The 25,808-nt window shown below is 31.9% G+C and overlaps 1 protein-coding gene across 4 annotated transcripts in view; it reads left to right on the top strand.

Annotated features, from left to right (window-relative positions):
* Window positions 1-25,808, top strand: part of LOC148951208 (SID1 transmembrane family member 1-like) — a 129,592-nt gene that overhangs the window by 32,714 nt on the left and 71,070 nt on the right. For 2 of the 4 annotated variants that reach the window (XM_089090725.1, XM_089090722.1), the window contains exons 2-4: window positions 18,151-18,413; window positions 21,158-21,291; window positions 24,059-24,217. In XM_089090725.1, the coding sequence (XP_088946851.1) occupies window positions 18,192-18,413; window positions 21,158-21,291; window positions 24,059-24,217 (515 nt within the window). In that variant the 5' untranslated portion in view covers window positions 18,151-18,191. Of the gene's footprint in view, window positions 1-3,968; window positions 4,099-18,150; window positions 18,414-21,157; window positions 21,292-24,058; window positions 24,218-25,808 lie in introns of those variants that run through there. The other 2 variants (XM_089090723.1, XM_089090724.1) reach the window with 2 other exon arrangements.

The raw sequence follows: 25,808 nt of genomic DNA, 5'->3' as shown, positions 1-25,808 counted from the left end.
GGGAGTGCCAGCGCGAACGGGCACCTCTGCTGCCATCCAACCTATGTAACTGTACAAGATCACGTGTCTCTCTCTATACCAATCAGATGCCTAGAATCCCTATACGTACAAGACCACACCTCTTTCTAGATCTGTTTGATGGTTATATTGTTTGTTGGTTATTTGGTTTGATGGTTATGTTGTTTGTTGGTTATGTTGATGTTGTTTGTTAGTTCTGTTCTGTTGTTTGATGGTTATGTGGTTTGATGTTTCATAGATCTTTATATGCCTATTGAATACAGAGCTAAGTTTACAATATTGCCAGATAAGAGCGAGTCTAACTGTACAAGACCACGCCTCTTTCTAGACCAATCACGGGACTCAGAATACTGAGGGGAGAATGCACATGCTTACTGAATACTAACGGGACAAAATTATTGATCTCCGAAGGAGACAAGATCAGACTAGATTTCTGGGAAATTGATTTGCATAATCGCCAATTATGGAAATCTGACGGGGAATTCTAATGTATTATGAAGGGAATTAAGAAACAATATGGCTTCTCTACTTTAGTGTCAGAGATAAATTCTGAAATTAATATTCTTTCGAAGCCTTTATAATGCATCTTGATTCTTGAATTCATCTCTTGGATAGCATAGATTTAAGATGTTTCTAAGTGCAACAGATACAGAGGGGAATGATTATGGCTTCACTTAGAGGAAGAGATGAAGCATTTAGTTTGCAGTGTATATGCGATATGTAATTTAAAATTCTTTAGGCGTATCGATAAATTCAGGAATTATTATTTCGAAGCCTTAATAGTGTAACTTGGCATAAATGTTAGAATAACAACACTAGTATCAATCTTTGGAAACGGTTAACGGTGACAAGAAGATTTTGCGACTTAACTTGGCTTTTACTTCACGGTTGTGTTCGGTATAATACACAAATACCAATCGAGCAGTGTTGCCAAGATAAAATAAGCTTTAACAATGGAGCACACTAAAAACTTTAAACTAATAAAACTGTGGATGTTAAGAAAAGAATTTAATATAGAAGTTCAGAACATTCCTTAGAATCCTTAGAAATGAACTAGTGAGATGGTTATGGATTTGAACCATCAAGGACCGCAACCACCAATGACCTTAAGCACCAAGGACCCCAACCCCCAAGGGACTCCCCCTCCACCCAACTTTTTGCCCCCCCCCCCATTTTTTCTATTTTTTTTTGCGCGCTTGAGACACAGAAGGGTCCCTCCACCTCCCCCCAACTTATTGCCCCCCCCCATTTTTTATACTTTTTTTGGCGCGATTGAGACACAGAATGGCCCCCACCTCCCCCCAAGTTTTTACCCCCCCCCCATTTCTTATACATTTTTTTGAAGTTTTTTTGTTATTTTTTTAAAGATATTTTTTTAACTTTTTTTTTACATGTCTTCGAATGAGATAAAACATACTTAAAACAAAAAATTCACTTTTAATATTTGCAAAATTGGCTAGAATGATAACAATTTATCTGTTAGAAGTAATAATCTTTCGGTCAATGATACCAAATTTTTCTTAGAAGTAACAATTTTTTCATTATGATTACAAGTTTTCTGACAGAAGTAGCAAGATTTCCTTAACACTAAAATCCTGCGCAAGGAAAGACATCAAGACCGACAAAGCTACCTGGAATTACTCCCCATAGATTTCACACAGTTTCTCCAAATGTTTGGAAGATGAATCAAACGTGTATTTGAAAATTAGCCAGATTTACAGTTACCTCTATGCTCATCTCCCAATTAGAGTTATCCAGTCAGTTGAAATGCATTATTCTGAAGAATTTGGCAAAAACCCACTTTGGCGAGACCATAGTTTCCGAAGCAGAAATTCAAATTGAGAGTGTTTTAAGCCAACATAGGCTGATTGAGTCACAATCAGAATGCCCGACGAATAATTAATGTGTGACTTTTCGTTTTTAACTAATTTATCCCTTTCTAATAACATTGCTTTTAATTATCCTGATATAGATGATAATCAGCATGCCAACCCTATAAGCAGCCCCCCCTGTTACCTTAACAAATCCTAGCTGTAAATACCTTGATATTTTCGAATTTGCTACTAATGTGAAGACTAAACTAATAAATAATAATTCCCTTAATGTTCTTTGTTTCAACATCAGAATCATCCGGAACAAGTGGCTCAAGTTTAAAGATTTAATTTCATTTAATGGTGTCTGCCCTTTTGATGTAATAGGATTAACAGAGACATGGCTTTCCGATAATAATGACACTAGTGACTTTTTACTCCCTGGTTACCAAATGATCCATATGCCCAGGAGATTGACAAAGTGTTCCGGGGGTATCTCACTTTACATCCGTTCGAATGTAAATTTTACCAGGCTATCAAAGTGCAAATCTATTTTCTCTACACAAATAAATCTCAGATGTATTTATTCAATAATTGTTAACATAGTTATTGGCCAAAATTCCTATACACTCCTTATTTTATAAACCTCCTCCATTTCCGACCTCATGTTTTTGTAATCTGTTTGATGATTTTTCTAATTTTAATAACCTACCCCATAAAAAGGCAATAGTTCTTGGGGAATTTAATTGCAACCTACTTAATGTTGGTAAAAATATTGAATCTGACACTTTTTTTGAATCGGTAACCGCGAGTGGTCTTCTACTCACAATTTTTTTCCCCAGTAGAGTCGATCCTGTGAAATCAACTTCAACATTAATTGACAACATTTTCGTATCCACATCCCTGCGATGTGATCTGTCCTCTAATATATTATTTTCGGATCTGTCAGACCACTATCTTCTTTACTTGTCACTACCTTCGCAACCCCTAACTCTACGCTCTAGAAATAATATCACAGCGCCTACTCGAAATTAAAGCTCTGAAAATATAACCCATTTTATCGATTGCCTAAGAACCAGTGACTGGTCCGATGTCTTAAATTGTCAAGAGGTAAATTCTTCCACAAATGATTTTGCACAAAGGCTAAGTGAAATTATCCATTCAACTTTTCCTATTCGTCAACCTAACCGGAAAAATATCCCTATTTGCCCCTGGATGTCATATAGCCTAATTGTCTCCTCATATCGTAAAAAAAAATTATAGAAGTTAGCCTGTAAGACCAGTGGTGATATTGACCTATTTAACTATAAGCATTATGAAAACTTATGCACAAAACACATCTATCAAGCAAAGAGAAGTAATTATTATTCAACAATTCTCAATTGCAAACGGAATCTTAAAAAAATTTGGTCCACCATTAATGATATACTTTCAAAAAATAGAAAATCAAAGTCTATACCTATTCGCCTTAAAGACACAAATGGTAGATTAATTGACCCCTTTCATGCACCTGATGCATTTAATAATTATTTTTCTAATGTTCCTCAAACTGACTCCCGCTCCTCCTCACAAGATGTATTCCCTTGCTTCAATTTTAGATCCATGTTTTTTTGCCCAACTGATAGCAATGAGGTACTTCAAATCATCGGTTCTCTCCCTAATAGTTTTACTCCTGACTGTATTGGATTAAGTCATAAGCCCCTGAAGACCATTTCTCCTTTTGTTTACGAGCCCATCAAGCATATTGCCAACCTATCTTTAACCCACGGAGTCTTCCCTGATTTACTAAAGTAGTTGACGCCACACAGTTCATACGCTCACAACTCGACCTTAAAAAACTGTATTGGGCTTATTTTTGGATTTTTCTAAGGCCTTTGACATGGTCGATCATTCGTGGTGTTCCCCTCTCTTGGTTTGATTCTTATCTATCTGGAAGGGTACAGAGTGTGAGCCTGGGTGGAGTATACTTTCAGTCCTTACCTGTTCGGAGGGGTGTCCCGCAAGGCGCCGTTCTAGGCCCTATTTCATTTCTCTTATTTATCAATGATCTTGTTATAGACCTGGGCCCTTCAGTGTATCCTGTATTATTTGCTGATGACAGCAACTTCTTTATCACTGGCACCAATCTACCATTGGCAATAACGTCTGCCCAAGTCCTTCTGAACAGAGTCCAGGCGTGGTGCCTTACGAATAACAGCAAAAAAAGTCAAATAGTATTATTCAGAACCCCCTACAACAAAAACGTTATTCAACCTGCTCTTGGTCTCAGGTACTACTCCGACATCCTCCCACAAGAGGAGGTTGCCAAGTTTCTTGGTGTATTTATTGACTCATGCTTGTCATTCTCTAATAATATTTCTTACATAACAGCAATAATTTTGAGACAAGTAGCTATGATTAACCGTGTGAATTATTTTCTTCCTCCTGACATCCTAGTTACCCTCTATTATTCCTTTATTTTTCCTTACCTTTCCTATTGCTTATCAGTTTGGGGAAATACAAAACGGTCCTTCACTAAAAAACTCAAATTTGCCCAAAACCGTGCCATTAAAGCAGTTTTTCGGCTTCCCCGTCTATATCCAACTCGTGATTTGTATTCAGATTTTGGAATAGCTCCACTTGATCAAATCATACAAAAACTAAACTTATCGCTTGCTTACTCTGCTTTCCACAATAATCTTCCACCTCAACTACTAACCTATTATAATATTAATAATTCGGAAGCCCACTGTCTCCGTTCATCCAATAGAGCCTTTAAAATTCCTAAATGCGTTTCAAGTGCTGCCCAGCAATCTCCCATTTACAAATCTATTATTCAATGGAACAAAATTCCCTCCAGTGTTGGACTTGCCACAAGTTTTTGCAAGTTGTATAAAAATGTAACAAAACTTTATATTATAATTTAATTTTTCCATTTTTAAAAATTTTGCTCTAATTACCCATGTTTTATTCTTCTATTTTTTTTCAGTGTTACTTTAAGTTTTTTCTTTTTTGGTCCTTAACAAGTTATCTTCTAGGATCTTTATTGTTATTGATGTTTGTGTTATGTTTTTATTCAAATAAAATTGAATTGAATTGAAAATTGAACAAATTTTCTTTTCGAAGTATTAACATTTTCCTTTAATACTAACAAACTTTTACTTAACACACTAAACTTTCTCTTAGAAGTAATAGGTATTTTCTTAATAGTAAAACATTTTTCTAAAAGCACCAACCTTTCCGTCAATTATAATAAATTTCTCTTAAAATAAAAAATTTTTCGTCAATGATAACTAGTTATCAGTTTGAAGTAACAAGTTTTCTGTCAAAAATACAAAATGTTTTAGAAGTAACAATTTTTTCGTTATGATAACAAGTTTTCTGCCAGAAGTAGCAATATTTCCTTAACACTAACAAACTTTCTCTCCGAAGCATCAATATTTCCCATTAATACTAACAAACTTTTTTTCAATGTTAATAAATTTTTCTTAAAAGTAACAATCTTTCATCATTGATAACTAGCTATCAGTTAGAAGTAACAAGTTTTCTGGCAATGATACCACATTTTTTTTAGAAATAACAATTTTTTTCATTATGATTACAAGTTTTCTGGCAGAAGTAGCAAGATTTCCTTAACACTAACAAATTTTCTCATCAGAGTATCAACATTTTCCATTAATACTAACAAACTTTCACTTAACACACTCAAATTTCTCTTAGAAGTAACAGGTATTTTCTTAACAGTAACATATTTTTTCTAATAAAACCAATCTTTCCGTCAATGATAATAAATTTCTCTTAAAAGTAACAAGTTTTCATCATTGATAACTAGTTATCAGTTAAAAGTAACAAGTTTTCTGGCAGTGATACCAAATTTTTTTTTTAGAAGTAACAATTTTTTCGTTATGATAACAAGTTTTCTGCCAGAAGTAGCAAGATTTCTTTAACACTAACAAATTTTCTCTTCGAAGTATCAACATTTTCCATTAATACTGACAAACTTTTACTTAACACACTCAAGTTCCTCTTAGAAGTAACAGGTATTTTCTTAACAGTAACTTATTTTTTCTAATAACACCAACCTTTCCATCAATGATAATAAAATTCTCTTAAAAGTAGCAATTTTTTATCATTGATAACTAGTTATCAGTTAGAAGTAACAAGTTTTCTGGCAATGATACCACATTTTTTTAGAAATAAATTTTTTTTTCTTTATGATAACAAGTTTTCTGTCAGAAGTAGCAAGACTTCCTTAACACTAACAAATTTTTTCTTCGAAGTACCAACATTTTCCATTAATACTAACAAAATTTTACTTAACACACTCAAATTGCTCTTAGAAGTAACAGGTATTTTCTCAAAAGTAACAAATTTCTTCTATTAGCACCACGTTTTCGGTCAAAGATAACAAATTTCTCATAGAAGAATCAATTTTTTGTCAATGATAACAAGCTATCTGCTAGAATTAACAAGTTTTCTGTCAATGATACCAAGTTTTTCATAGAAGTAACAATGTTTTCGTTTATGGTAATAAATTTTCTGTCAGAAGTAGCAAGTTTTCCTTATCACTAACAAATTTTCTAATATGAGTAACAACTTTTTCCTTAATACTAACAAACTTTTACTTAACACATTCACATTTCTCTTACAAGTAATAGGTATTTTTTTAACAATAAAAAATTTCTTCTAAAAGCACCAACCTTTCCGTCAGTGATAATAAAATTTATTTAAGAGAAACGTTTTTTCGTCACTGATAACAAGTTATCAGTTAGAAGTAACAAGTTTTCTGGCAATGATACCAATTTGTTTTAGAAGTGACAATTTTTTCGTTATGATAAAAAGTTATCTGTCAGAAGTAGCAAGTTTTCATTATCACTAACAAATGTTCTCCATCGAAGTAACAACTTATTCCTTAATACTTAATAAACTTTTACTCTAAACAATTAAATTTCTCTTAGAAGTAATAGTTTTTTTTCTTAGCAGCAACAAATTTCTTCTAATAGCACCAATTTTTCCATCAAAGATAACTAATTTCTTTTAAAAGTGACAAGTTTTCTGTCATTGATACCAAATGTTTCATAGAAGTAATATTTTTTCGTTTATGATAACAAGTTTTCTGTCTGAAGTAGCAAGTTTTCCTTATCACTAACAAATTTTCTCATCAGAGTAACAACTTTTTCCTTAATACTAACAACCTTTTACTTAACACACTCAAATTTCTCTTAGAAGTAATAAATATTTTCTTAACAGTAATATATTTTTTTATAATAACACCTACCTTTCCGTCAATGATAATAAATTCCTCTTAAAAGTAAAATTTTTTTGATAACTAGTTATCAGTTTTAAGTAACAAGTTTTCTGGCAATGATACCAAATTTTTTCTAGAAGTAACAATTTTTTCGTTATGATAACAAGTTTTCGGTCAGAAGTAGCAAGTTTTCCTTATCACTAACAAATTTTCTCCATCGAAGTAACAACTTATTCCTTAATACTAAAGAACTTTTACTTAAAACACTTAAATTTCTCTTAGAAGTAACAGTTTTTTTTCTTAGCAGTAACAAATTTCTTCTTATTGCACCAAGTTTTCCATCAAAGATAACAAATTTCTCTTAAAAGTGACAAGTTTTCTGTCAATGATGCGAAATTTTTCATAGAATTAAAAAAAATTTTCATTTATGAAAACAATTTTTCTGTCAGAAGTAGCAAGTTTTCCTTATCACTAACAAATTTCCTCATCAGAGTAACAACGTTTTCCTTAATACTAACAAACTTTTACCTAACACACTCAAATTTCTCTTAGAAGTAATAGGTGTTTTCTTAACAGTAACATATTTTTTCTATTAACACCAACCTTTCTGTCAATGATAATAAATTTTTCTTAAAAGTAACAATTTTTCCAGGTACTTTATTAACAGTAACATATTTTTTCTAATAGCACCAACCTTTCTTGCAATTATAATAAATTTCTCTTAAAAGTCACAATTTTTCATCATTTATAACTAGTTAACAGTTAGAAGTAATAAGTCGCCTGGCAATAATACCACAATTGTTTTAGAAGTAAAAATTTTTTCGTTATGATAACAAGTTTTCTGTCAGAAGTAGCAGGATTTCCTTAACACTAACAAATTTTTTCTTCGAAGCATCAATATTTTCCATTAATACTAACAAACTTTTACTTAACACACTCCAATTTCTCTTAGAAGTAACTGGTATTTTCTGAACAGTAACAATTTTTTTCTGATAGCACCAACCTAATAAATTTCTCATATAAGTATCAATTTTTTTTTACTGATAACAAGTTATCTGCTAGAAGTAACAAGCTTTCTGTCAATGATACCACATTTTTTTAGAAGTAACAATTTTTTCATTATGATAACAAGTTTTCTGCCAGAAGTAGCAGGATTTCCTTAACACTAAGAAATTTTTTCTTCGAAGCATAAATTTGTTTCCTTAATACTAACAAACTTTTACTTAACACACTCAAATTTCTCTTAGAAGTAACAGGTATTTTCTTAACAGTAACAATTTTTTTCTCATAGCACCAACCTTTCCGTCAAAGATAATAAATTTCTCATATAAGTATCATTTTTTCTTTCACTGATAAGAAGTCATCTGCTAGAAGTAACAAGTTTTCTGGCAATGATACCACAGTTTTTTAGAAGTAACAATTTTTTCATTATGATAACAAGTTTTTTGTCAGAAGTAGCAGCATTTCCTTAACACTAAAAAATTTTTTCTTCGAAGTATCAATATTTTTCATTTATACTAACAAACTTTTACTTAACACACTCAAATTTCTCTTAGAAGTAACAGGTATTTTCTTAACAGTAACAAATTTCTTCTAATAGCACCAAGTTTTCCTTCAATGATAACAAATTTCTCATAGAAGTATCAATTTTTTGGTTATGATAACAACTTGTCTGTCAGAAGTAGCAAGTTTTCATTAACACTAATAACTGTTCTCATCAGAGTAACAACTTTTTCCTTAAGACTAACAATTTTTTACTTAACACACTCAAATTTCTCATGGAAGTAATAGATATTTTCTTAGCAGGAACATATTTTTTCTAATAACCAACCTTTACGTCAATGATAATAAATTTCTCTTAAATGTAAAGATTTTTCATCATTAGTAACTAGTTATCAGTTAGAAGTGACAAGTTTTCTGGCAATGATTCCAATTTTTTTAGAAGTAACAATTTTTTTGTTATGATAACAAGTTTTCTGCCAGAAGTAGCAAGATTTCCTTAACACTAACAAATTTTCTAATCGAAGTTTCAACTTTTTCCATTAATACTAACAAACTTTTAGTCAACACACTCAAATTTCTCTTAGAAGTAACAGGTATTTTCTTAACAGTAACAAATTTCTTATAATAGCACCAAGTTTTCCTTCAAAGATAACAAATTTCTTATAGAAGTATCAATTTTTTGTCACTGATAACAAGTTATCTGCTAGAAATAACAAATTTTCTGTCAATGATACCAAATTTTTCTTAGAAGTAACGATTTTTTTGTTATGATAACAAGTTTTCTGTTAGAAGTAGCAAGTCTCCCTTATCGCTAACAAATTTTCTCCATCGAAGTAACAACTTATTCCTTAATACTAACAAACTTTTACTTAACACACTTAAATTTTTCTTAGAAGCAACAGTTTTTTTTCTTAGGAGTAACAAATTTCTTCTAATAGTACCAAGTTTTCCTTCAAAAATAACAAATTTCTCTTAAAATTGACAAGTTTTCTGTCAATGATACCAAATTTTTCGTAGAATTAATAATTTTTTCGTTTATGATAACAAGTTTTCTGTCAGAAGTAGCAAGTTTTCCTTATCACTAAAAAAATTTCCATCAGAGTAACAACTTTTTCCTTAATACTAACAAACTTTTACTGAACACACTCAAATTTCTCTTAGAAGTAAAAAAAAATATCTAAAAATAAAATTTCGTATCATTGCCAGAAAACTTGTTACTTCTAACTGATAACTAGTTATCAATGATGAAAAATTGTTACATTTAAGAGAAATTTATTATCATTAACGTAAAGGTTAGTGTTTTTAGAAAAAATATGTTACTGTAAATAAAATACCTATTAGTTCTATCAGAAATTTGAGTGTGTTAAGTATAAGTTTGTTAGTATTAAGGAAAAAGTTGTCACTCTTAGGAGAAAATTTGTTAGTGTTAATGAAAACTTGCTACTTCTGACAGAAAACTTGTTATCATAACGAAAAAATTGTTACTTCTGCGAGAAATTCGTTATCTTTAACGGAAAACTTGGTGCTATTAGATGAAATTTATTACTGTTAAGAAAATACCTGTTACTTCTAAGACAAATTTGAGCGTGTTAAGTAAAAGTTTGTTAGTATTAATGGAATATATTTATACTTCGAAGAGAAAGTTTTTAGTGTTAAGGCAATCTTACTACTTCTGACAGAGCACTTATTATCATAACGAAAAAATTGTTTCTTCTAAGAAAAATTTTGTATCTTTGACGGAAAACTTACTACTCCTAAGTGATAAATAGTTATCATTGACGAAAAATTGTTTCTTTCAAGAAAAATTGATTATCATTGATGGAAAGGTTGGTGCTCTTAGAAAATATGTTACTGTTAAGAAAATACCTATTACTTCTAACAGAAATTTGAGTGTGTTAAGTAAAAGTTTGTTAGTATTAAGGGATAATAATACTTCGAAAGAAAATTTGTTAGTGTTAAGGAAATCTTGCTACTTCTGACAGAAAACTTGTTATCATAACGAAAAATTGTTACTTCTAAGAAAAATTTGGTATCATTGACAGAAAACTTGTTACTTCTAACTAATAACTTGTTATCAGCGACAAAAAATTTTTTCTTCTATGAGAATTTTTTTATCTTTGACGGAAAGGTTGGTGTTATTAGGAAAAAATTCTTACTTTTAAGAGAAATTTATTAACATTGATGGAAAGGTTGGTGTTATTAGAAAAAATATGTTACTGTTAAGAAAATACCTATTACTTCTAAGAGAAGTTTGGGTGTGTTAAGTAAAAGTTTGTAAGTATTAATGGAAAATGTTGTTACTCTGATGAGGAAATTTGTTAGTGATAAGGAAAACTTGCTACTTCTGACAGAAAACTTAGTATCATAACGAAAAAATTGTTACTTCTAAAAAAATTAGTATCATTGCCAGAAAACTTGTTACTTCTAACTGATAACTAGTTATCAGTGATACAAAATTGTTACTTTTAAGAGAAGTTTCTCATCATTGACGGAAAGGTTTGTGTTATTAGAAAAAATATGTTACTGTTAAGAAAAAGCTAGAAAAATTGTGACTTTTAAGAGAAATTTATTATCATTGACGGAAAGGTTGGTTTTATTAGAAAAAATATGTTACTGTTAAGAAAATACCTATTACTTTCTAAGAGAAATTTGAGTGTGTTAAGAAAAGTTTTTTAGTATTAATGAAAAAGTTATTAATCTCTAGGAGAAAATTTGTTAGTGATAAGGAAAACTTGCTACTTCTGTCAGAAAACTTGTTATCATAAATGAAAAAAAATTGTTACATCTATGAAAAATTTGGTATCATTGACAGAAAACTTGTCACTTTTAACAGAAATTTGTTATCTTTGATGGAAAACTTGGTGCTATTAGAAGAAATTTGTTACTGCTAAGAAAAAATAAATGTTACTTCTAAGAGAAATTTAAGTGTTTTAAGTAAAAGTTTTTTAGTATTAAGCAATAAGTTGTTACTTCGATGGAGAAAATTTGTTAGTGATAAGGAAAACTTGCTACTTCTGACAGAAAACTTGTTATCATAACGAAAAAATTTTTACTTTCAAAAAAAAATTGGGTATCATTGCCAGAAATCTTGTTACATCTAACTGATAACTAGTTATCAATGATGAAAAATTGGTACTTATAAGAGAAATTTTTTATCATTGACGGAAAGGTTGGTGTTATTAGAAAAAATATGTTACTGTTAAGAAAATATCTATTACTTCTAAGAGAAATTAGAGTGTATTAAGTAAAATGATGTTAGTATTAAGGAAAAAGTTGTTACTCTGATGAGAAAATTTGTTAGTGATAACGAAAACTTGCTACTTCTGACAGAAAACTTGTTATCATAAATGAAAAAATTGTTATTTCTAAGAAAAATTTGGTATCAATGACAGAAAACATGTTACTTTTAAGCGAAATTTTTTATCTTAGATGGAAAACTTGGTGCTATTAGAAGAAATTTGTTATTGCTAAGAAAAAAAACTTTTACTTCTAAGAGAAATTTAAGTGTTTTAAGTAAAAGTTTATTAGTATTAAGGAATAAGTTGTTACTTCGATGGAGAAAATTTGTTAGTGATAATGGAAACTTGCAACTTCTGACAGAAAACTTGTTATCATAACGAAAAAAGTGTTACTTCTAAAAAAAATTTGGTATCATTGCCAGAAAGCTTGTTACTTCTAATTGATAACTGGTTATCAATGATAAAAAATTGTTACTTTTAAGAGAAATTTATTATCATTGACGGAAAGTTTGGTGTTATTAGAAAAAATATGTTACTGTTAAGAAAATACCTATTACTTCTAAGTGAAATTTGACTGTGTTTAGTAAAAGTTTGTTAGTATTAAGAAAAAAGTTGTTACTCTGATGAGAAAATTTGTTTGTGATAAGGAAAACTTGCTACTTCTGACCGAAAACTTGTTATCATAAACGAAAAAATTGTTACTTCTATGAAAAATTTTGTATCATTGACAGCAAACTTGTTACTTCTAGCAGATAACTTGTTATCATTGACAAAAAATTGATTCTTCTATGAGAAATTTGTTATCTGTGATGGAAAACTTGCTGCTATTAGAAGAAATTTGTTACTTTTAAGAAAATACCTGTTACTTCTAAGAGAAATTTGAGTATGTTAAGTAAAAGTTTGTTACTATTAATGGAAAATGTTAGTACTTCGAAGAGAGAATTTGTTAGTGTTGAGGAAATCTTGCTACTTCTGGCAGAAAATTTGTTTTCAAAATGAAAAAAATTTTGACTTCTAAAAAAATGTGGTATCATTGCCAGAAAACTCGTTACTTCTAACTGATAACTATTTATCAATGATAAAAAATTGTTACTTTTAAGAGAAATTTATTAACATTGATGGAAAGGTTGGTGTTATTAGAAAAAATATGTTACTGTTAAGAAAATACCTATTACTTCTAAGAGAAGTTTGGGTGTGTTAAGTAAAAGTTTGTTAGTATTAATGGAAAATGTTAATACTTCGAAGAGAAAATGTGTTAGTGTTAAGGAAATCTTGCTACTTCTGGCAGAAAACTTGTTATCATAACGAAAAAATTGTTACTTCAAAAAAAAAATTTGGTATCATTGTCAGAAAACTTGTTACTTCTAACTGATAACTAGTTATCAATGATGAAAAACTGTTACTTTTAAGAGAAATTTATCATCATTGACGGAAAGGATGATGTTATTAAAAAAAATATGTTACTGTTAAGAAAATACCTGTTACTTCTAAGAGAAATTTGAGTGTGTTAAGTAAAAGTTTGTTTGTAGCAATGGAAAATGTTGATACTCTGATGAGAAAATTTGTTAGTGTTAAGGAAATCTTGCTACTTATTCCAGAAAACTTGTTATCATAATGAAAAAAATTTTTACTTTTAAAAAATGTGGTATCATTGCCAGAAAATTTGTTACTTCTAACTGATAACTAGTTATCAATGATGAATTATTGTTACTTTTAAGCGAAATGTATTAACATTGACGGAAAGTTTGCTAGTAATAATGGAAAATATTGATGCTTCGAAGAGAAAGTTTGTTAGTGTTAAGGAAATATTGCTACTTCTGGCAGAGAACTTGTTATATCAAAAACGTCGTTAATACTGAGAAAAATTTTGCATCTTGAACAGAAAACTTGTTACTCTAACTGCTAAATAGTTGTCACTGACGAAAAATTGTTACTTTAAAGTGAAAATTTTGTCTTTGATACAAAGTCTGGTGTTATTAGACAAATATGTTACTGTTAAGAAAATACCTAATACTTCTCAGAGAAATTTGAGTGTGTTAAGTAAAAGTTTGTTAGTATTAAGGGAAAATGTTAATACTTCGAAAAGAAAGTTTGTTAGTGTTAAGGAAATCTTGCTACTTCTGTCAGAAAACTTGTTATCATGACCAAAAATTGGTAGTGTTAAGGAAATCTTGCTACTTCTGTCAGAAAACTTGTTATCATAATGAAAAAATCGTTACTTCTAAGAAAAATTTGGTATCATTGACATAAAACTTATTACTTCTAACAGATAAATTGTTATCATTCTAGCAAATTGTGCAAATATTAAATGTGAATATTTTATGTTTTAAGTAGGTTTTATCTCATTCGAAGACATGTAAAAAAAAGTTAAAAAAAATATCATCTTTAAAAAAATAAAAAAAAAAAATTCAAAAAAACTTCAAAAAAAGGTATTAAAAAAAGGGGGGGTAAAAAGTTGGGGGGAGGTGGGGGGCCCTTCTTAGTCTCAAGTGCGCAAAAAAAAGTTTAAAAAAATGGGGGGGGGGGAGGGGCAAAAAGTTAGAGAGAGGTGGGGTCTCTTCTGTGTCTCAAGCGCGCAAAAAAAGTATAAAAAATGGGGGGGGGGCAAAAGTTGGGTAGAGGGGTGGGGTCCTTGGTGCTTAGGGTCATTGGTGGTTGCTTTCCTTGATGGTTCAAATCCATAACCATCTTACTAGTTTATTTCTAAGGATTCTAAGGACTGTTCTGAATTTCTATATTAAAATTCTTTTCTTAGCATCTACAACTTTAATAGTTTCAACTTTTTAGCATGCTCCAATGTTAAAAAGCATATTTTATGTTATCAACACTGCTCGAATAGTGTTTGTGTATTATACCGAACACAACCGTGAAGTAAAGCCAAGTTAAGTCGCAAAATCTTCTTGTTACCGTTAACCGTTTCCAAAGACTGATACTAGTGTTGTTATTCTAACATTTATGCCGAGTTACACTATTAAGGCTTCGAAATAATAATTCCTGAATTTATCGATATGCCTAAAGAATTTTAAATTACATATCGCATATACACTGCAAACTAAATGCTTCATCTCTTCCCCTAAGTGAAGCCATAATCATTCCCCTCTGTATCTGTTGCACTTAGAAACATCTTAAATCTATTTTATCCAAGAGATGGATTCAAGAATCAAGATGCATTATAAAGGCTTCGAAAGAATATTAATTTCAGAATTTATCTCTGACACTGAAGTAGAGAAGCCATATTGTTTCTTAATTGCCCTCATGATACATTAGAATTCCCCGTCAAATTTCGATCATTAGCGATTATGCAAATCAATTTCCCAGAAATCTAGTCTGATCTTGTCCCCTTCGGAGATCAATAATCTTGTCCCGTTAGTATTCAGTGCGCATGTGCATTTTCCCCTCAGTATTCTGAGTCCCAGGATTGGCCTAGAAGGAGGCGTGATCTTGTACAGTTAGACTCGCTCTTATCTGGCAATAATGTAAACTTAGCCCTGTATTCAATAGGCATAGAAACATCTATGAAACATCAAACCACATAACTATCAACAAACAGAATAGAACTATGAAACAACATCAAACCATATAACCAACAAACAATATAACCATCAAACCATATACCCATCAAACAAGATAACCATCAAACAACATAACCAACAAACGACATAACCATCGAACAGGTCTAAAAAGAGGTGTGGTCATTTACGTACAGGGATTCTACGCATCTGATTGGTCTAGAGAGAGACACGTGATCTTGTACAGTTAGACTGGTTAGAGATGGCAGCAGAGGTGCCTGTTTGCGCTGACACTCCCATTCCTACTCCTTTACTATAGGCAACGCTATAGCGTTGCCTCTGATGGTAGATTTAACTCAGTTGATTCAAATGATTTCTCGTGAAGTTATGTTTTGTGATAAATAATGTACGTATCAAGTACTATAAAGGAGGGGCTATAGGTCGTTGTGTAGGCTGGAGGGGGGCGCCAGATTTCTGATGAGCACTTTTCAATGCCCAAATTGTCCAATTCTCTATGAGCCTTCAGATAAATATATGAAAGGGTCTAAGGGGGGATAGGAGTTAATTCATTAGACTAAGATTTCTATTATACTTCATATAGAGTAAACCTGGATAAGGGTGCTGCGGTAAGATGGATCCCTTTTTATTGCACAAACTTTCTTGTATTTATTTTAAAGCTTCATTTTCATAAACTGATTTGCCTTATATTTCTTAAAAAATTATCTGAATTAATATGTAAGTACACATCAGCTACCAATGAAGGAGCGGCAGGTGCCTCAAAGAGTGCATTTTAATGCCCAAATATGCTAACTCTCTTGCAAACCTTCATATAAATATAGAATGAGTTTGGGGGAAGGGGGGAAGGTAAAAGTTGATATCTAATCCCTCTTTATTCCCGGAATATTTTGGGTCTACACCTTTATTATTGGTACTGGGGGGGGGGGGGGGGGGGAGGGTAATAGTGTCATTCTCTTTGCTACAATCATTTTTTCTGTGTAGTATAAATAGTGCATTCACATGCCTACCAGCACAGAGGGGAAAACGAGGCTGGTCATCATGGCCCTTACAAGGAAATTCTTGGGGGATGGGAGTGGGTTGACAAGTACTATCAGGAGCATTGTTTTCACCGATTTTAAATGTTAATTTTCCTCTTTTCCTCTGTAAATGTTTAAATGTATTTAAACATATGTATTCAATGTATTTCGACATCAGAGAACACTATTGTGGGGGTCGTGATGGCTTCAGTAACGTAGAAGACCAAGTAACGTAAAAATTCCGTCCACATGAACAATAATACCCGTCTCTGTCCACCCGAATTTCTTTTGTAAAGTTATTATTAAGAACTTATTCAACAAAACTACTGCTCATCGAAAATTTTGACTAAATAATCAGGTCTTGTCCAAAATTTTTTACTTACAGTCCAATATTTGAACTCTCAAGCAGAAAACTGGGAAGCTACCAACCAATTTATAATTATTGGTACGTGCACTTTCACAGGAATAAATCGTGTGTTTATGGGGATGGTAGCCCAAACGTATCTTGGATAAGCCTTGGCATGATTTGAAAAATAATCAGAAATTAAATAAAAAAAGCAACTCTTTTTCAACTGAAAGTAAGGAGTAACACTAAAACTTAAAACAAACGGAAATTATTCAGTATATGAGGTGTGCTACTCCCTCCTCAAAACCTCACTCTGTATGCTAAAGTTAGACTTTTTGTCACAATTCTTTAAAACGACTGCTGAAACACAAGGGCCATTGAACTGGAATAACAAACTTTATTTTAAAACACTGTAGTCGGTAACAACTCATTTAGTAGCAACGGGTTGAAAAGCAGACTAAATCTTCATAAGGGCCCTGGAACTTTCGATTTCCAATTAAATGAGCCCCTTCCAAAGTTTATTCGATCACCCTTCCCATTAAAACCTGATATCTGAGCAATGGGCAACTTGCATAATTTACAGCCCTTGCCCCGGGGACTGGAAGGGGGGTTATTAAGCCTGGAGGTATAGTATGTGACCTTTGGACTATTTTGAACAAAATGGCTGTCTTAAAGTTCTGATGGGATTTGTTTGGGGGAAAAACAGCGTGGGTGGGTGGCCTGTTGCCCTCCAATCACTTTTTACTGTCAGTAGGGCACTAGAACTTATAGTTTGCAATCAAATGAGCCCCCTCCGAAATTTATACGACCACACCTTTTATATGAAGTGCCCCTGGGAAAAAAATAAATAAGTATTAATGCATCCAACCCTTATGGCTCTTTAATGGCAACGCTATAGCATTGCCTCAGACTTAAATAGGTGAGTAGAACTTTCAATTTCCTTTCTAATGAGGATCCGGAATTATCCTGGCGGAATTTTTCGGGGGGAAAACGCCTAGACCCTTTCAGAGAAGAAAAATTTATCGTTCAGCCAGCAAAATTGCATAGAAAACAAATTAAAGCTTGTAGCTCTTCTGCAGGTAAAAATACAACTTAGGGAGTCTTTTTGGGGGAAATTTTCTATAAAAACATCAGAGAGTTTTAATTTAGTCACACGAGCCAGAACTCACATAGGAAGCTCAGAAGAACAAAAAAACACTAGTGTCGAGAATTTTTTTTTTTTCGACTAGAGAAAATGTCTGCTGGTCGGTTTACGTCCTGTTTTGATATTCATGTATATCGTTTCATTCTTAAAGAAAATTAATAGCTTTGACGTTTTTCCTTGGCAAAATTGACCGTGTTCTGTCAGAGCCTGGCTCTGAAAGTAAAAAAAAACAACGTATTTTTGCGTAGATACTGATTGCCATAGTAGAAAGTGGCTGTTAGGATCTAGAAAAACCGCCTTATTATTTTTTTTATTTTAGGTTTGCAAGTTTTTACTTCTTTCTAACTGTATTGCAACATCATGGAAGAAAAGCCTGGTGACTCCTTGTTTTATATAGTTCTTTTTGTTACCCTCTTCATCCATTATCCAGTACATGGACTCATTCAAATGCCCAGAAGTCTTAGGCTTAAGGATGAGCATCAAGTTCACACAGAAGTCATTGAAGCTAGTTGTGATCACTTATATGAAGAGTCAACTAATCGAACCTTGGAATTTATATACCATTTCGTTCATGCTAATGATGTGAGTTGTGTTTTTATCATTTTTACAATTTTTTTCAGAGGATGTAGTAAGGCACAGTTTCATAATGTAGCACACATTAACTTGCGTTTCGGACTGAACTACAAAATTCGATGCTGTTATTTTACATTTTAACTTGATTCTATTTTTTGAACTTGTTCCTCATTTTCCCTAATGTATGTTTATCTATAAAAGATATTTCCTTTACGTGTTTAGACACTATCAAGGACATTATATTTTTCCGCTGGGGTCCCCATTCTTTTGCTCATGTCCGCTCCAAGAAGCTTCATCTACCTTTACTTAAATCAGAAAGGGCTAAACTTTCATCAAAATACCAGATAACTTATTTTCAAATATAACTTATTTTGAAGATTAGGTCTATTCCTTGTCGAGATTTGGGGACTTAAGAATGATGGATTTAATTTTAATTTTGGATGGATTTATTTTCGTGCTGGGACGGTCTCTGCTCTTTTCTCTTTGCTCTTGCTTTTCATTTATTTTTTTAGTTACCTTTTGCTGCTTGTTTTCTTGATTTATCTCGCTTTCGTCTGAAGATATTTGCGTTAATTTGTGTTTCTCTCCAGCTACTTAAGTATTAAGCTTACACGTCGAGCTCTACTCTCTGTTGGCTGTAGCGGAAGTTTTTGTAGTGACTATTTGTATTAATTAAGATTTACCTTACCTTAGACATACAAACACTATGCAGACTGCGATTTCGAGTGAAATCCTCTTTAGATCGATTTTTTTGGATTTTCCATTGTTGTGTAAATCACTTCGAAGTTATATTCTTTGTTTTATTAGCTACTTCGTTCTAGAATTTTTTTTTCTTTCCTTTTTTTAATTAACATAAAATTTTACTTTTCAAGCAGTTCAACATGTTTTGATTAAACCTTTTTAAAGACAAAACTGTTGACTTGAGGTTGCAAACATTGACATCGCCATGTTTAAATCAATTATGGTGGGTTCTTATTTTCAATTGTTCGTAGCTAAATATCCAAGTTTTTATTTGCTAATTCATTTGTTTCATTTTACCTTGAAGATTAAATTATATTTTTTTAAGCTATTCAGGTTGATTAAAAAGATCAACTCAAAAGGTAATAAAAACAAAAAAAAAGCAGTTAAGGGTATCTTGTATATACTACTTAGCTCAGACCTGCACAGTAAATGGCTCATAGCCACATTTGGTAACGCTAACGCTAACGTTCTACCCTATTAGGCACTTTGTGAAGTGCTACACTATTGCAGTAAATAAAAGAAAAGTTTAAGACATATTAGTGGAATTTTCAATAAGTGAGCATCATTGTTGTTGCAGATGGCAATACTTGTTGACAAAGCTTTGCTGTGCAGTTTATTTAAAGATCTGTTTAAAATATTCCAAATAATCACTTTTCATAGAATATTTTCGTTTCGTAATATTTAATCGTACTCTTATAAAAAGGGAAAGAAAAGGGGTGTGAAAAAGAAAAGGGGTGTTAAAAAGATTACACCTATGTACAACAACCTATAATATCCACTGTAATGTTATGAATTTTGCCTCCAAAACTTTTAAAATATAAACCGCTTTTTAATTTGACAATTCTGGACAAGAAAAAGTCTAGACTCCGCTCCGGGCTACAGAAAAAAAAAGAAAAAAGTGATAGTTCTGTAAATGCCCAAAGGATTTTTTTCCTTTTAGATAAAAAGACGAATGAATTTTTTGCATGGCATTCCTTTTGTTCTTTGTTCTTATATGACATGTGTCTGGGCATTGAAATTACTGAATAGTAGTTTCTCCATGCTGAATGATTGTGAAGTAATTAAGTAGTCGATTTTCAGAATTTATAATGAAACTTATCGAAAAGAAGGAAACTATAAAAAAACATTCGAAGTTAATCGTCGTAGCTTAACTTTTCCACATTGGACAAATATGTTTGCATATTTTAATGTTCTTTTTAACTCTTTCCTAGATTTCATTGCTCTTAACCCCAAATTCGTTTCTCCCATTGCCTGAATGCGGTCACATCATTGAAATGCCATCTTTAAAAAAATTTAGCCATAGGACGAAGTTATCTGCACTTATGTCAGAGAAGGGTACCTGTTAATTAAACGAAACAGAGTCGAGAAGTTTGCTGAATGCAAGATTTGAGAAAATTGGTTTCATAGCCACAAAAGCAAATGACGGGTGACAGAATGTATTGGACTTGTATAATTTGGGCTATATGTTTGTATATTAGGGGGTGGGAGGGGGGGCTACGTTACGTTACGGGCGCTGTCCACATACTTTACCTCCAACCCCCCCCCCCACCTAGTGTGCAAAAATATAGCCCAAATTATATCATTATATAAACTAAAGGTTATATGAAGATTAAATTTCATTGGGATTAACCTAACTTCACTTCTAGGGTGTGTTTCGTTTAATTATCAAGTACCGAGAGAAGCACTCCAGTCCGAGGTATGATCATTCACCCTAGTTCAAGTTTATATATATATATATATATATATATATATATATATATATATATATATATATATATATATATATATATATATATATATATATATATATATATATATATATATATATATATATATATATATATATATATATATATATATATATATATATATATATATATATATATATATATATATATATATATATATATATATATATATATATATATATATATATATATATATATATATATATATATATATATATATATATATATATATATATATATATATATATACAATTTATTTTTCAGAGCTCAAAAGCTGTGAGAATTAGTGTTGACACCAGAGAAGTGACCCAAGAACACCCAATATTATTTGTTGTTCGCCAGCAGAAATCTGTTAGCTCTTGGCAACTTCCACATTTTATTGACACGGCTAGTGGAATGTGAGTGTTTCTTTTTTTGCTATTAGGTATTTAGCCCATCTAATGTTATTTGAATGTCACTTCTCCACTTTGAAGACGAATACACCCCTCTCATACTTGAAGAAATAGTAAAAAACAAATGCTTACCACCGATGGTGCCTACCGATTTCTCATTGGGAGAGAGAGGGGGTCAAAGTTTAAAATATGTTGTTGTAAAAGGGCCACGTTTCTCAAATACAATGCTATTAATAATATTATGTATGTTTTATTTCTTCCGGTGGTGAAGTAGCTTCCCTTTACTCTCTCCTGTAATTGCCCTACCTTTTCACTCTAAATAAGTGATAAAATAGCAGTGTGTGTTTATACAATGGTTGTGGCTTCTCATGGTAAATTACAATTTTTTTTTTTTTGCCGGATGTCATTTGCTAATTTCTGTTGATGAAATTCTTAAAATCTTCCGCAGCAAATAAACCTCTTATTGGTTGGTATTGCAAAAAAAATTCTTCTATTAATGAAGCTTGTGAGACTTTAGTCAATTTCGGAAAAGAGTGTTATATATGGATGCGGATAAGAGTGGAGACCCAAGTTGGTCCCTAAAAAAGAGTCAGTACTATCTATCGTAACCTGGAAAGTCCTAAGGCTATCTATCCTTTTTATTTATTTCAGCCCCTGCCGTTATATTAATTCCAGCGCTAGTATAACTGGCATTTTTTGTGTGTGTATTTGTTTTATGAATTCAAATGGGTAAGTTTGTGGTGCGAGTGGTATTTTCCCCATAAGAGCCACGTTAAAATTCATGTTAAGGAGGATTATTTTTAAGGACATTATCTAGGAGGAGATGAACGTCAAAAGACATAGACGAAAATAACTTCCTAATTTATTTGAGATTTTTGTTTGGAACTGTTAAAAATGATTTCTGATTATTTCTTTCCCCAGTAGTCTGGCACCAAACCCGTCAGTTTTGCCCAGTCTCCTTTTATTACAAGGATTCTTCAGGAAATAATTGATTATTTGTTGGTGTATCACTTGTTTCATCAAAAACCACGTTACAAATAATCATTAACAATTGTATTTTGCTAATAAAATGCTCCAACGGAGCTATGAGGCTCTTATTTTAAATTTGCTTTTTGTTAATCATTTTCTACAGCCGACATCTTTCTGATGCTAGGGTTGGTCAATCTATACGCAATTTCTGAATTGTGAACAAAGAAATATTGCCTCATTTTTCTAAGGAGATTTTTATTTGAGAACTAAGTTATTTTAATCATTTTTGACCCTTTAGAAAATACAGGGCAGGGTTTAAGTACTTTTCCAGATGACAGAATAAATATCGATGTCCATGGGTCAATGATCAGGTTCAATGTTTGGTTACTAGGAATTGAGAAGCTTTCCTGTATACTAAGATTAGAGATTTATTTTAAAAGAGGGAGACTTGAAATTTTGATTTTGTAAATGATAAAATGCTATCTATTTCGTATCTGAGACTAAATTTATCTGTGTGAAGAAAAAAAGAGAATATATCCGCAACCGTTTAACTGTGATGTCTAAAATCAAAATGATTTATTCATATTAGAATATTCTGCCTATGTCCTTGTGAGGAGGGAAACTAATTTTAAGAAGTATTATTGGAATTAAGGCTACTGCACTACTATAGCGTCAATTCATGAAAATGTAGAGGAAGGAGGGGGGCTGGCATGATGTATTTTTGGGAATTTAAGGGGGTGTGGCAATTTTCTCTTTCTTTTCAATTTTTTCAATAAAATTCCAAAAAAGACATTTTCCAGTGAAAATGTCCCCAAAAAGGCATTTTTAAAATCTAGGGGGAGGGGCGTAAAAATCTAGGGGCGTAAAATTGGGGAGCGGGAAACCCCGCTCCCCAATACACATCACTGCTAAGCCACAGAAGAATGCGTCCATGTTAAATAGATAATGTTGTTAGATTTAGTTTTCTTCGCTTATACTAGAATTTATATTTGACATCCCTAAAATGGAAAGACATTTGATCTGGTAATATATTAATTCTAACGCAGAGCTTTTCTGATAATGCATGGTTGCAGCAGTAGCTGTAATTTATTGGCGAGTGAACCAAGGAGTATGGGTAACTTGTGAGAATAGAAACTGCCATTAGTGTTGACAAAAAATACCTTCAGCGGTGTCTAGCGTTTGGTGATGCTTGGTTATTTTTTCAGTTTAATGATAAGTCTAATTAATTCAATTGGTTTAATTGCTGAACTTAGGGTAGTAATAAGTATCTGATCTCAGTTTCTGACAGAAAAATGATTACAGAGCTTGAAAAAATGCCAAGTGTCGCCACGCGCCAGATGGCGTTGATGGTATTTTTCAGTCGACCCTAGCGCCAGTTTCTACTCTTGTAAGCTACCCATTCTCATTAGAGTGAACCAAGACCCATAGTAGCTGAAATACACAAAGGCGGATTTTTAAGGAAATTGTCAAGTGATAAATATTTCCCATACAACATTGTTTCGGAAGTAGTGGAAGTAGTAATTTTCATTCTGACTCAAGCAAACAGTAATTTTTAATTATGAGAACAAACTTCTGAGAATTTTGAAAAAAGAGCATGAAACTCATCGAAACACATCAACTCCAAGTAAACTAAAAAATATACAATTTAAATCATCTTTGTTAAAACTCTCGACTGGAGCTTCACAGGACCCACCATGAAAAAAAAAATATTTTTGCATGGGTAGCCCTATTGAATTTCCTTTTTTTCATTTATAAGATCTACAGCCCTTAAAGATTACTTTCCATTTCTATCTTTCTATTTAAGTCGTGCATACCATAGAGTCCGAAGGACACTTTGCCCTGAAGATTTGGAAGTATCGAATGCATCAGAAGAACTTGAATTTGTAGTTGGAGTCTCCACATCAGACCCAAGAAATGTCAGTTTCACTATTGAAGCTACGAAAGTCGATGATTTTTTAATTAAGTAAGTCATCATCGTTACTAATACTACTACTAGCAACTCACCGTAGCACCAAGTCACCTGAGGCCAACACAGCTACGCTCCTTTGTATAATTAAACACAACACAGCACGCTCCGTCGTATAATTAAATCACCGTCATCGCTGTTGTATTGTTAAATTTTTTTTCCATTTAAGAAATATTAGTGATATTGCCTTTTTGTAAGCACAAAACCCGTTTTGCGATTCTGGTTGAATAGTTTCAAACAAGAAAATCAAGATCTGTACAGATAATCTTGAAACCACGAGGAAGGAGACATAATCCATCTTCGGGGGGGGGGGGGAATCTGTGAAGTAGGTTTTTTGATAGTTTTTTTTTAGTTTATGATTTGTACTTACTGTCACGTCAAGGCTGATAAAGCTTTGAACAATCATTTTTATTATCTTTTTTTTTTTTAAAACCCTCTGCTATGCGTTAAAATATCTAACCACGTGGGGAACGTGTCTTGACGCAGAAATATGTGTCACTTGATGGGTTATAATAATGCACATCGTAAAAATATACTAGGAGACGTAATCCTAAATATTGAGCTTCTTTTGGTTAACTAGGGTCACACAAATTTGTTTTAAAAAACAACAATTTTAGCATTACTTATTTTGTGAAAAATATTTAACATGTAGCCGATGCATCAACCAAATAGGAATAAAAAGAAAATCCATTAAAATTGAGATGGCAGCTAACCTTTTTAGTTATTAACCTATACCGAGGGATGAAACTCCATCGTCTCTGCCTTCTATTCATTCTCGTAAATCAACTTCATAATATTGTCACACTATTTTCAATATGTTAATTGGCATTAACAAACATTTTTCTACTCCTCACATGTGACACCGACATACGTGCTTAAATATTTGATGCTTGTATGTGACCGTAGCGCTGTTACAGAGTAGCGCTGTTAGAATTTATGGAAAATTCGTTATATTGTCAGGAGCCATGTTTCTTGGAAATGTCATTCTGGTGTAGCTTTTTAGAGGACCTTGTGTTAGGACATAAATCCGTGTTCTCAAACGCTATTTGGCATTTTATATGTTAATTTTAAATAGCTTTTTCCTCTTAACAAAATTTTTCAAAGAAAATTAAAGACGAGAAAAATGCTGAAAAAGCAGAAAAAAGAATTAAAAAAAGACGAGCAGAAATGAAGAAAAATAATGCTCCATGTGTAAAACAACTATAAATTACTATCTACAAATAAATGAACCCCAAAATGAACAGAAAATACAATAAATAATCAAATCAAACTTAAAACGAGCAAAAACGACCACAAACAGGAGTAGGGCTAAAGCTTTTTGCGCCTCCCAAAGACAAGAACCTAATTTGTATTGTACTGGAAACAATCTTTATTTCCAGCTTCTGAAATCAATATTAATGTTGAGCAATATGTCTTTATTTCTCATAACATGTCAAAGAATCATTATAATAATCAAGATTACTGAAAAGAAGATAAACATAAGACAAGATATTCATTTCAAAAAATTAGTATCACAAGCCCAGAAGGGCCGAATTCGAATTTTGGAGTCAAAATATTATAAAAGAAACACACAAACTGAAGAACTGGT

Source organism: Artemia sp. Qi Xiang Cuo, chromosome 6 (assembly GCF_049724085.1).
Source record: "Artemia sp. Qi Xiang Cuo chromosome 6, ASM4972408v1, whole genome shotgun sequence".
Classification (NCBI taxonomy): domain Eukaryota; kingdom Metazoa; phylum Arthropoda; class Branchiopoda; order Anostraca; family Artemiidae; genus Artemia; species Artemia sp. Qi Xiang Cuo.
This window is presented reverse-complemented; position numbering and strand designations above follow the sequence as displayed.